Genomic DNA, 13,073 nt, shown 5'->3' with positions numbered 1-13,073 from the left:
GATACCCACAAGCAATTTTAGTTTAGAGGTAAATATCCTTAGTAAGTACAAGAAAACTGGAAGAGAGATATATAAGCTGCACATGCATCACTTGTCACAAAGAAAGTCCTACCACGGGGCCAGTGAGTCCTTCATTGAGTCAGTAATAGCATACTTGCTTAGAATGCTAAAGCTACAACAATGCTGGTGAAAAAAAAATGAGGAGTGCTAGCTTTCCCTTAGAACTAATAACTGAAGTTTCTTCTATGAATTCTACTCAGAAAAGCATTCCTGAAATGGTGACACTTGCCTTTACACCTGATGAAAAGGATCAAAGCCATTGGCACTCTAAAGCACTTTCCAATCTGAATGTGGGTAGGGCCACATGCACCATGTCAAAAGGGGCTGATCACCACAAGTCACCATGAGCCCACTGACAGCAGGATGACCAACACACTGTGACAATGTGGTCTGAACAACAGAGCCAAATTTTTAGCTCAAACTTGAGCCATTTTTAGCCATTTGAGCCATGTCTACACATAAACCTACATGACATGCCCAAAACTTTAAAAAGCTTTCAACCAAGTTTCAAGAGGTTCAAGTAAAAATGGAAGTAAAAGATAGTTTTATTGCAGGAAAAAAAAAGTTTTCTAAACATCTGTCTGTTTTGGAGGCATAAGGATTTCTTTTGCCTTTTCAGCTACTTCCTTATTAACACATACAGAACTTGAAATAAACCCTCCAGCTTAGAGTCAGTACATCCAACAGTGTAACACAGTAATTATCTTGTTTAGACTAACTGGGAGAAGTTAGTTCATAAAATATACACTTCAGCATACCCTCAACTTGACAAAGAAATGACTAATTTGAATTTCAGCATGACTGATTTGAATTACATTACACAGACTGCAGTGTCCTTTGAAAGACCATCCACAGCAAACAAATTTGATTGCATGGCCTCAGTTAACGAGTTGTGCTGCGTAGAAAGTTCCTGGGACTAGAAATCATATGGCATGAGTCATCATAACAAACGGCAATGCTATGGACTGCTTCCCTTCTAGAAATGTATTCCATTAACACCTTTTGCTGTTAATGTTTGCCAGCACTCCTCTTCTAGCCTTTCAGACTGAAGCACATCCACTATCACTCAAAATTCAGATTTGTAATCCTGTAAAAACTTTCACGAGCATTTCTATTGCCCACTCAAGCAGATTCTTCACCACTTCCTACCACCTGCCCTAAACATTAGCAAAACTGTTTGCACAGCTACACAGCAAACTGGAAGACAGAACTGGGCAAAAATAATAAAGATATTATTTTTAACTCAAATCAATCTCTAACTTGTTTCTACCAGTTCTACCAGTGTTATCAATGGGCTGTAGCAGAACTGGGGAGATTTATGCAGCCTAAGCCATTGAATTTCTCACACCCAAAGTTCCTGAAACTACATCACAGCAGTACAGGTGTAAAGAGACAATACACAGAAACAAGGGATCAACAAACAGTATTTCAGAGTCAGCTGACCATTAACATCAGAACAAATGCATACTGCAACATGAGACCCAGAAAGTGTCTGGAAAGTAGCAATGTCGGTAGGAATGGAGTAACAGAGACTTTGAAGCAAGCACTTATACTCTATGGGTAAATTATAGAATGTATATCTCAAGAAAGGTTATTAAATGAAAAAGTACAGTATTAAAAAGTTCTCTGTGGCCCTCAAAAGAGAGCACATGCCCACATTCAGGCTGACACAAGACAAAGTGTCTGTGTTCCATCCTTGAAAACCACCATCCCTTAACCATCCTTGGGAATAACACCCACAGTTGAGGGGCGGGGAGGGGGGAATAAAAAAAAAAACCACAAAGAAGATGACAAACACTGTAATGACTCTTGAACTTACCTGCTGTAGAGGGCGGAGTGGGGGATGATGGAGATGTTAATGGGGAACTCGCCCCAGAGCCTGCTAAATAAAACAACAGTCTAGTAACTAAAGCTGTGACATTAAAATTCAACACAGTCAGACAAGACAGATTGTTGGAAAGAGGCCAACTTTATTGACTGAAGATCCAATCCTGCTTCCACTGAAATCTTGGGAAAGATTCCCATTCATGGGAACAGTGTCACTCAGACCCGATCTGAACAGAGAGGCTTTACAGTACACAGTACCAGAGGAGGTCCAAACACATAAGAAGCTCACTCAACAGTATTCCTCAATGGGAAACACTTCTTTTCTGTTGCTTAGGCTGTTGGATTTCAGCGTCCAAATTCTGTTCTCCTTAAGAGTTGTGCCACTGCATGGATGGCACCCCATTTCTCCTTCTAAGAGATGATTTTCAATCAGTTGCTGTACTCCACAAGTTACTCTGATATCTGACTCTTCCACAATAGGCTGCTTTTGGACACATTTTAGCCAAGCAAGTCAACTCTGAAATTGTTCGGTAGTACCGACCATTCCTTTTAACTAACTAAAGACCTGAAAAGGCTCTGTTGTTTTAGAATTTGGTTTTGAAGCTGCAATTGAACAGATAATTTTCTCATTCATCTTAACACCTTACTATGGAATACAGATCACCACTGAGTTTCTCCCTAAAGGCTGCATTATTAAATGGCCCAAATAATGGATGTTGTTATTATTCTGCTCAAATACCAAACAGAATGAAGAGATTGATGTTTTTGAGGAATGGGGCACAGAAGACAGGACACATTGCTTTAAATTAGGCAGCTGAAAAATCTACCACTGACAATGTTTTTAAGCCCTTGATTTATCTGTTATTGAATACCCATAGCAGTGGTACTAGGCTTTGGTAATCCAATATTAATGTGTAAACTGATGGTGACCCTGGATCTTTTAAGCCAGAAAACAACAGCAACAACAAAAACATTGACATAGCTGTGTAGAAGCAAGCTCTTCTCACTGTAGTTACCTGAGTTATTTGAGTTGCTGTATTTTGCTGAGTGTTCTTCCCCACTTTCATAGGCAGAGCGCTTTGACTTCTTTAAAATGGAACAAAAGAAACAGAAGATGGAAGGCGATTATTCATTCCCATGATAAGGATTGAACTGACACACAGATTTGTAACAGCCATCCACTGTATCACACAAGGTTTATCAACGCCCAGCATTCCTCTCCCCACACCCAACACGTGCTTGCTGTGATGACAACAGCAGCAAGGCTGTTCTGTGCTCAAATATTTCCAGGCAAGCAACCAGAGCAACTCCAGCACCCTCTGACCACAAGGGAAAGGCAGAAAACTGACCCACCAAAAAGGTAGAGAAACGCAGAAGTGTGCTGCAGAAGCAGACCAAAAAAAGCTCTAATCCCCTCACTGGGCAGCAGGAAGCAGCACAGGTTGTCATCTGTGTGTGAGGTGTTAACTAGGACAGTTTTCATACAGCAACCTCAAACAGGTTAAACCATACACAAATCAGCTACCATTCTAACCTTAAACTTCTCAAAATATCTATTCCTTAGCTACAGAAGTAAAAACAATGAGGAAATAGTACAGAAAAACACAGGACAGAATAGAGCAGCGTACCTGAGCTTGTGCATGCTAAACATTCAGAAAAGATAGAGGTCTTTTTCTGTGTGAGAAACCCATTTAAAGATTGCTTACTTTTCGTGCTAAGATCTTCCTTTTCTTTTTTTCTTCTTCAGAGCCATGATGAGATTGAGCTCTTGTCAGCCTTCTGTGCTGGTGAATCTTCAAAATTAAGGGAAAACCAGAAAAAGAGCACATTAAGATCTTAAATATTCTCAAACAAGGCATATGTTTGGGGTGCAAGAAAACACACTATAGTCACTTCGCATATTTAGTTTTTTCATTTTTAGTTTTTATCTTTACTGTTGCTGGTAGAGGATGGAGCCTCATGCTGCAGTTAAAATGATCCTTTAACTTAGGAGCCACTGCCTATGAAGCTGCCTCACTTAGAACAGTGAAATGCCACACAACAGCTGCTCTGCAACTCCTCATACTGCATTTTTGTGAAAGCAAATCTGTTGATGAAAGCCTTTATTACTCAAAATCTCTTTTGAGTAAAAACTCCCTTTCCCCATGTGAAAGCAATAAGATGAAATGGAACGTCTGTAGGAAATACAGTAAAGAAATGCAGACATTACCAATTTCTGTTCTTCTGTTAATCGCTTTTCCGTGCATTCCTTGGAGGTTTTCAATGCCTCTTTTAGCTTTGTAGGAATCTAACACAGAACGGGGGGGAGAAATCATAGCACAAAATGTGATAAAGGAAAACACAACTTCACCACTCAAAACTCACCGTTCATCTGTTCACGTTGCTCATCTAAAACCCCAATTTCTGACACTATTCCCTTAGTGAAGGAGAAAAGAAGACTCTAGATGCATGTTTGCCACTCCAAACCTAGCTACAGATCTAACAGCAGGGACAAAGAAACACCAAATAATGGAAGGGATACCCTAATGGCAGGGACAGCTAACTGGTTTGATTCTCCAGTCACATCCCCAAACTGCCCTGTGCCTTGTGACAACACAAGACACACAGCACATGCCCTCCAGAAGTGCTCTGGGGAGCTCCCCAATGGGAGCAGATGTGGCTCCCCAGAAATCCCAGCACTGCAGCACTGGAGCTGGCAACAATGTGCTGATGGTCTCACCCAGCAAAATGAGTTTCCACAGGTCTTAGCAACTCATTTGCTTTCACTGTAAGGGACCCACATTACTTAGCAGCCTCTGCTCAGATAAAGCACCATCATTAGTCACACAAATGAGCTCCAGGACAGGAACTGCACTTGAACACTCATGGGTCACACCATGCCCCCCCTTCTAAGGGGTGATATAACATTCTTGGGTACAGTTCAGTAAAGGAATTCAAATACTGATGACAATCACCATAAAGCCAAATAAAGCCAGGTCTTCTCTACTCTATCTGTCAATCATGTGTAGCTACCCACAGCCTGGCACTTCTACAAACATCAGCAAATCGATGTTCAACTCTACCTTAAACTGTGGTTTCTCGGAGTTTGTTAGCAGGACGTCACTGAATAATCTGTGAGCAGATGAAAAAAAGAAAAAAAAATATTATTCCCAAGAGATAGAACCACAGTGAGAATACTACTTTTCCTTCTCTGTTCTCCTCCCTCAGCCACTGTTTGGGTTTTTTCCACAGGTTTTTAGGTACTGCTTTTTATTTTCCAAGCACTGCTGTAAAATGAGCAGCACCCAACCCTCAGAATGTAGCCACTACTGATGGCAGAGTAAGCAAGACTGTGTGGAGTATTTTGAAAGCTGACAGAACAGGTACAATTATCAAAGGGATTGAAGGTTCCCCCAAAACAGAACGCCTTTTCCTTAAAAGTATATGGATTCTTTAATGACAAAAGATTACCAGGGACTTTATTTTAAATTTCACCTAAACAAAATCATTGCTCTTTTTAAGAAAACTCTCTTAGCACGAGTATTGTTTTAGCACTAACAAGAACCGTATAAAAGATCAATGAGTGAACTTAACATTTGAAGATATCTGGGTTCTTGTCTGTACTTTGGCAAAGGCAACTAAAGAAAGTACTCTAATATTTTTGCTCTCCCCTCTATAGTATCAGCAGCAACAGCATAAATGATGAATCCTTTTCCATCCAAAACAAAGACACTAGAGGGCAATGGTAGTCTGAAAATAAACTGGTTAGTCCATTTCAAGATACTTTGTTCTGGAGAACATACTAGAAAACTGTCCCAAAAGAGATCTCAAGCCTGGCTCTGAGATAAATATTTCAGAAGTCTTTTGCTGCTGTTCACTACAGAAAATTATCACAGACCTGTACTAGAGAAAACAAATTCACATCTAGAATCAAGTCTATAAGAAGAACATTCCATGAAAAAAAATCAGAAATAAAGCAAATTTTAAAAGACTTGTAAAAAAAACCATGAAGGTTCATCCTTGTTTACAGAGAATTTTTCTGAACCTTTCTGATTACATGTCCTTGCAAAATTAAGCAAACTCATAGTTTATATGGGTATAATAAATAAAAAAGGTTAATAAATATTTACATTACATTAATTGCTTTAAATTACATTAATTACATTGCACATCTACATAGAACACATTCATGAAGAGTATTGGTATGAAGGGAATGTAGTGTAACATCCTACATATCAGATAGAGTAGGGCACGGATTGTTCAACATGTTTTAAGACCGGTATATTCCTGTATTCACAGAGTTTTATAGTATTTCTTCCCTGCTTACATTCTTCTCTCTACCTCCCACCTCCTTTAAGAGCAGAGGAAAGGAAGAGTAGAAGGAATTGAAGGCTGACACAAGCCTGCAGTGACTCTTCCAAACCAGGAAATACAAATCTTGGAGTGTGCTCTAAGTGTACTGCAATCTGTATACTGTGAGATCAGACCCAGATTTAGGTATGGGCAATCTGTCATTTATGAGGCTGTGAATCTGGCGCCTCGTGTTAAGAAAAAATAAAAGAACCCCCCACCAGGAACTGTGGTTCTACACTCAGCATGCTGGTGACATGTCGCAGCAGTGACAGCAGACAATTTCCCTGGTAATATTGTCTCCTAATGGCAGGCAGGATGGCACTGCAGACAGGTATGATCTCCAGCTCAGTCATGCACTGACATTGCTCCCTTTCTGCATCCTAGTCTTGCCCCATGCCTGCCCTTACCACTTCACTGCATCACTGGGAGGACAGCCTGTAAGAAAATTCATTCTGTCTATGCTTCAGAGAATCCCTAAGCCAGCCCTCCAAGAAACCAGCCAGAACTTCTACACAACATTTCATACCCAGACTCAGTCTAAGTGTCACTGCTGAGCAGAGCAAGAGATCTACTTTGCTACTCATAAGCAAACTTTTAGCAAAATCTACTGAAGTAGGTCTAAAGGAGACATGCAAAAAAGACTCCTTATTCTAAATGCTTTAAAACAATCTGTATATTACCTTAATCATGCTTGCACTACTTTAATAGCTGGATCAATTTAAACCATAGCACCATGCTAAATAAAATGCATGCAATAACAGCTTCAACACACCATGAGACAAAGAAATGTTAAATGAGCATCTATTATATTCACAAGGGGTAAGTTCTATAAAGCCTATCAATTTTAAAGCTTCATTTGGGATACACTATACATCCCTTAGAATAAGAAGCAAATCTTTCCAAAAAGGAACAAGAGCAAAAACGTTCTTCCTCCTAATATAATTAAAAACATCGCTATGAATATAAAACAAGACTTACGGCATCTGTAAGAGCCGTGAAACAGTTGGCATGCCATTCTTCATAGCTTCACAGGTCAGAATGGATTCCAACACAGACACTACCAAAGAAAGAATAAGAATGAACACATTTTTGCACGGCGGGATAGCAAATGATTTAGAATGAACGTCTGGCACTGCTGTGTGATGTTCCCCTAAGTATTGCATCAACTAAGCAGTCATGAAGCTCTGTGGCATGTGGTTTTTATTATAATGTTATATTACACATACAAACTTTTCAAGAATGTTAGACATGAGGCGAGGGAATCCAGGCATCTCATTACTTACTACACACTGCTTTATCACTCAGTTAATAATTAAAACAAAAGTTTTACTTATATGCTACATATACTTCAGGAAGAACACATTTTCTGTTTTTACAAATTACTAACTAATTCTTTCCAGTCACAGGCTGCAAAGATCTTAGGCTGCTATTCCACAGCACTTCAGTTTAGGTAAAAAGTAAGAGTACCCAGGAAGCTGAGACTGGTATTTTTTCATTTGCATACTAACCAACAAACACTGATGGTGCAGGAGGGAAACTGTCTACTGGAATCGTATCTGGGGGTCTTCCGTACGTCATTTCATACAGTAAGTGTCCAAAGCAATGTACATCAACACCTTCTAAAGTCTGTGGAGGAACAAAAAAATAAAAACACAGCTTGCTAGAACTAATCGCTTTTTCACAACTGGTTTGAAAACACAATAACCCGTTAAAAATGGACTTGCATTTGAAGATAGAAAAGAAAAACCATAAAGACAGTTCCTAACCACAATCATTTCCCCACACAACTTTAGCTCAAAGGAAATCTTCATGCCTCAAGCTAAAGAAGCTACTGCTGTCTTTCTGTATGTGTTGATACAAATGGGATAGCAGCATAGTCATAAAAACACATAAAGTAGTAAACTTTTTCCGTACAGAGTTTAGAGCGCCATACATTGATACAAATCACAACCAAGCACATTTTCCTAGCTGAGTCAAACAGCAAAGAATGAGATTCATAATATGCCCAACTGTCACTTTGCAGGGAGGTAGATAAAAAGCAAAAATGCATACCAAAAAACTTAGGACTCTCACTCCTCCTTAGGTTTGTACAAGCTGTATATACATGCTAAGCTCCCAGACAGCATATTTACAAGATTTTTGAATCATATTTAAACAGAAATGGCTCCTCATATTGGAAGAGGCTTAGAGCTTTGATGGCACTAACAGAGCTGGACTAACCATGAACTTTGGAGTTTCTTTGACAACACAGTAGAACTCGTTTAGCAAGGTTGGTAAGCAGCTGTCTCGTGATGCTGTATGGAATTTATTACAATGAGTAACTTAAAGGCAGGACAAGATGCTGGCTAGAAGACTCTATTGCTGCAACAGGGCAAGTTTTGTTTTCATATTTTTGTAAGAAGATAATATTTTGCTTTGCAAGCCTTCAGTTAAGAGACACCCTTCAAACAAATAAAGACCAGTTTTTAATAGCTAGACATCTGCAAGCATCTAACCAATTTCCACACTGTCCTCCAAAGACAAGGCTAATTACTAGTCCCACCTAAGCTGCACTCATTGTACAGACATACAAGTGAAAAAGTGTGGTAGACAATATGCACATTCCTATGAAATACAAGACCAGGGTGGAAAAAGATCTTAAAACCAACTGCAGTTTGCCTAAACACTCACCTGCAGTCCCCTTCTACCTGCTTACCTTTGGCCTCAGCCTCACTCCAGTGTGCTGCAACAAAACTTCTTTGCAGCCAGACAGTGATTTGGAGGAAGCAGAAAAGGGATTGGATGGAGAAAAGTATTAAAGAAAAGGGGTTCAGAGAGGTTTTTTTCATTCTAGTCAGTCCTCCACAAACAGAAGTTGAGGATAAAGGAATGCATAAGAGTCAGCTGAATTAATTGTCTGAGTCTTACATTAATTTTCCGAAACTGTGAAAAGTATGATCGATAAAATGATGGAAGTCCCAACAAGGAATTTTCTAGATCCAGTAACTTGCAGGTGTCCCCATCCAACATCACATTGGCAGAGTGAAGATGGCCATAAGGAAATCCTTTCTCATGCAAGAATTTTAATACCTGAAAAAAATCCAACACAGAAGCACTGTCACAAGATGCTCTGATGATCTCAAGATCTTAAATGCTCCAATACCAAAGCAGATACATAATGAGGCCCCTATTTGGATTGCTTGCTCAACTTGATCTTCTACCTACATCATCTTTGGCTGACTATTCATTTCCATTTCATGGGTAACATTTCTCGCAAAACAAACATTTGATGCTGATCCCCAAAGCAGCCTTACAGACACCTCCCAAAGAGATCTTGAAACTAAAATTCAAAATTCTACTCAATATTATAGTTTGAATAAAAATTTTAAAAAAACACATTAATGACAATGAATTACTTCTTTCCCTTTTTCCATGAGGAAAAAACTCCATTATCGCCTCTCTCCCACTTAAGCTCCACACGTACCAACTGCCTTTTTTTTTTTTTGGTCAGAAATGGACTTACACATACATATCTACATTCAACTCCCAGCAGTTAATCTCAATTTACATTTAGCTTTGAAGTCTGCTGTTGAAATAAAGCTTGTATGTTCAAAAGTTTGTCTACTTTTTCTAGTTAAACCAGTTGGCAACCAAAAAAGAGATCATAAAGGCTGGTAAATAAAGCAAAAAAAAAAAAAAATACTACCTCTAATATTTGTCTTCCATATGTTTTTATTTGCTGAAGTTCAAGACCTTGAATTTTTTTAGGATTGCAATACTTCTTCAGGAATGGATCTTTTGGCTTTGCCTTCAAAAGAAACATACATATCAAGTATCATGCCCAGAAAAGCTAGTAATTGTCTTAGTTTGTTTAGCAATAGATGGTAAACAGTTTTATAAAAGACATACTATGGTCAATCCAGCAAGCGTTCTACCATTTGACTTCGGGGGGGGGGGAAGATCTTACCTTATAAATAAGGTCTTTTAGTGTCCCTTTTTCACTGAATGGTCTAATAACCAGCGCTGAAGATTCATTGGCAGTGGCAAAAGTGATTTTGTAAATATAGGGATGCTGCCAAAAGAAGAAACTGTAGGTAAGTGTTAGATGACAGATTCTGTAATTCAGTTTTGCTTGATTCACAAGTAAGAAAAGCTCTGCCTGAATTATATATTTAAGGTAATAAATTGGATTCTGTCAGTGACATTTGCTCAAGTTATTCAGTCTTAACCAGGAGTAAACGCAAAGAAAACTTCACAAGGACATTGTTCAATTTCCACATAAATTAAAAAAAAAAGGAAAAAAAATCACTATTTTTAACAAAACAGATTGGCTGTTTAGACAAATGAAGAATCCAGCACCATTAGCACTTATACATGAGCAGCTTTACTGCAGGTTTAAGTCATGCTAAACCAATAAATTCATTCACGGTTTTATACAACTATGTCACATAAGGAAACTTGGCATTAATAGCTGTCATAACACTTTTATGTCTTCAGAAATTATTATAACAACTTCCTGCAACTTTGTGAAACCAAATGAGACAGCACAGCTGGGAGTAAATTACACATGCGACACATATACTAATTGAAATAGCTAGTTAAGAAAAGACCCCTTGTTCATGTCTTATTTTAATCCATCAGTTTCAATCAGGTTTGGGGGTTGAGAAGCCTAGTTTTCAGCCTCTTCTGTTGTGCACATCTGCTGGGTTCCAGGACTGCACAGAGGTTTACCAGTTTAAATACCATCCTTTTCAGCCAGTCTCCCACATGCTTAACGTCCTTAAAGAGAAACTCCTTTTGGAGTTTTTCAGACAGAGATGCCTATTGGATTTATAATGTGGCATTGCACAGAGCTTTAAAATTGTACAGCCTCCACTGTACTTCTACTAAAATGCTCCTGTCTTAAGTTCAAAGAACTGAAAGAATAACAACACTCATTCCACTGCCTTATCCACTACTGCCTGAGACAATCCCCAGCCCACGGGTTAGCAATTACACCTAGACAGCACTATCCTAACAGCCTGGACGTGTTGAGGAGCTGAAATAAAAGCTCGTGATCTCATAGCACTGCACAAGAATTAAAAAATACAATTAACCACAACGCTGAATCTCCTGCAATAATTCTGCAGGATTATTATTTGTGCTGAGAACATGTTACTTCATATTGTGTGGGAAACGTAATTAAAAGGCTCTCACGTCTTTAAATGAAAGCAACTCTAAAATTACAAACTATGTCTACCAGGCTACATGTGCTTTTGCAAGGTCAGTCCTTGACAAGCACTTTTGTGCTGGCACAATTTAAAAGTCTTCAAGTAATACTCACAGAACAGGAAGAAAGAAGTTTCACAGCATACTGTAAGTCTTTGTCAGACAAGTATTTATCAGGGCCAAGATCAGCCTGAAAATAAATAGGAAAAGAATGGCATCATAATAGATGTTGCATTCCATAAGGAAAACGTGATCTATATTCTGCTCTCACAATTTAAGACAGCTGCTTGAAGATATATTTGAAGAGCAAGCAAGGAAATTCCACATACAGAATGAAACTTGAAGAGGCTGAATAAGGCCACAGCTTTACAATACAAAGCGTCTGACCATAAGTAAGTATTATTGCCTCCTTCCTCCCCCATATCTGACGTGCATTACCACCACTGAATGAACTCTGCCAACCCCAAACTGGGGTCTGTGTGCATTGTGAACTGATAAGGCTTAAACCTCCACCTTCTTCCTCTCCAGCAAAAAAAAAAAACTTCCCTCCGACTGCAGGCTTTAGCGATATCCGCTCTCCAGTGAAGTCTCACAAACAGCTATGCTCATATAATTAAGAGGCCAGCATGTTTCAGCACAGGAGCATAAGCAAGTGTCTGGTAACAACAAACTGTTTGGTGTCAATACATGTCTACCTTAAAGGAGCAATTCATGCCTCTCTCACCTATTAGTTTGCCAGTACAACTGAGGAACCAAGGAAGAAAACCCACCACTTCAAAAAGGATCACCTTACTATTTTCAGCAAGAAAATTTATACTATGGTAAATAGCTGCATCATTACAACTACAGAAACCTGAGGGGCAGGAATGGGAATAAATTACCAGGCACAGAAACTTGCAAACTGGATTTGCCACCAGAGGAAAGAAACACAAGAAGTTCCCACACCACACATCCACCTAAGGACTTCCAAGGCTCATTCAAAGCCTGAGCTCCTAAGTCTATCTCACTGTCACTCACGTATGGTAGTCAATATAAATGAAATAAGCCAGGTTCATTAAGAAAGACTTGAGTATGAAATGAAAGCATATATACCCAGCTTAACATTAGCCGTTCCTTTGGTTGATTCTTAATCTTCATTAAGAAATATTTCTTACGTATACGCCAACCTACAAAAAGAAGAGTCATCAGCAGCTTTAATTAAACACTACTAAATCACAAAGCTTACAGGCAGGACAAGGTCTGTAAGCAAAGATACTACAGCAATCTTAGGGCAACTTGTATAGCTGGAAAAAAAAAATAAAAATCAGACAAGTCTTCACACATACATGCTCTTCTTACCTATATCTTTTAATGGTTCCACCACTTCCCACTTTGGTTCTGATCGGAAGAACATTGAAACATGCTGTAAGGCAATTTCTGGAAAGAAAAAGGAGAAGAAGAAGAAAGAGAGAAAAAAAAAAAAAAGATAACATTTTTTTAAGATACTATATAATGTTATTATCCACATATTAGGTAAGGTTCAATGCCAGAAGAAAGCCTGCAGGAATTCAGACTGAAAGTCAGCAAAATCACTTTGAAAGGAAATCAGATAAAAAACACAGTTAAAGGCCATTTGCATTTTTAACCTGATAACTCAAATCCAGAGAGAAAACAAAGCAAGCACTGCC

General features: G+C 38.8%; 1 protein-coding gene across 13 annotated transcripts in view; it reads right to left on the bottom strand.

Moving 5' to 3' along the window:
- PXK (PX domain containing serine/threonine kinase like) overlaps positions 1-13,073 on the bottom strand; it is a 37,097-nt gene that overhangs the window by 5,969 nt on the left and 18,055 nt on the right. For 8 of the 13 annotated variants that reach the window (XR_012630224.1, XM_074878991.1, XM_074878999.1 and 5 more), the window contains 13 exons: positions 12,745-12,822; positions 12,499-12,572; positions 11,522-11,596; positions 10,166-10,270; positions 9,905-10,006; positions 9,127-9,288; positions 7,728-7,845; positions 7,198-7,276; positions 4,950-4,998; positions 4,097-4,174; positions 3,594-3,680; positions 2,904-2,973; positions 1,880-1,942 (listed from right to left, as the gene is read on the bottom strand). Coding sequence is in view for 11 of the 13 variants with exons in the window: in XM_074878991.1 (XP_074735092.1) it covers positions 1,880-1,942; positions 2,904-2,973; positions 3,594-3,680; positions 4,097-4,174; positions 4,950-4,998; positions 7,198-7,276; positions 7,728-7,845; positions 9,127-9,288; positions 9,905-10,006; positions 10,166-10,270; positions 11,522-11,596; positions 12,499-12,572; positions 12,745-12,822 (1,140 nt within the window). In the remaining 2 variants the exon portion in view is untranslated. Of the gene's footprint in view, positions 1-1,879; positions 1,943-2,016; positions 2,299-2,903; positions 2,974-3,593; positions 3,681-4,096; positions 4,175-4,949; positions 4,999-7,197; positions 7,277-7,727; positions 7,846-9,126; positions 9,289-9,904; positions 10,007-10,165; positions 10,271-11,521; positions 11,597-12,498; positions 12,573-12,744; positions 12,823-13,073 lie in introns of those variants that run through there. The other 5 variants (XR_012630225.1, XM_074878992.1, XM_074879000.1 and 2 more) reach the window with 2 other exon arrangements.

Source organism: Strix uralensis, chromosome 10, assembly GCF_047716275.1.
Source record: "Strix uralensis isolate ZFMK-TIS-50842 chromosome 10, bStrUra1, whole genome shotgun sequence".
NCBI classification, from domain to species: domain Eukaryota; kingdom Metazoa; phylum Chordata; class Aves; order Strigiformes; family Strigidae; genus Strix; species Strix uralensis.
This window is presented reverse-complemented; position numbering and strand designations above follow the sequence as displayed.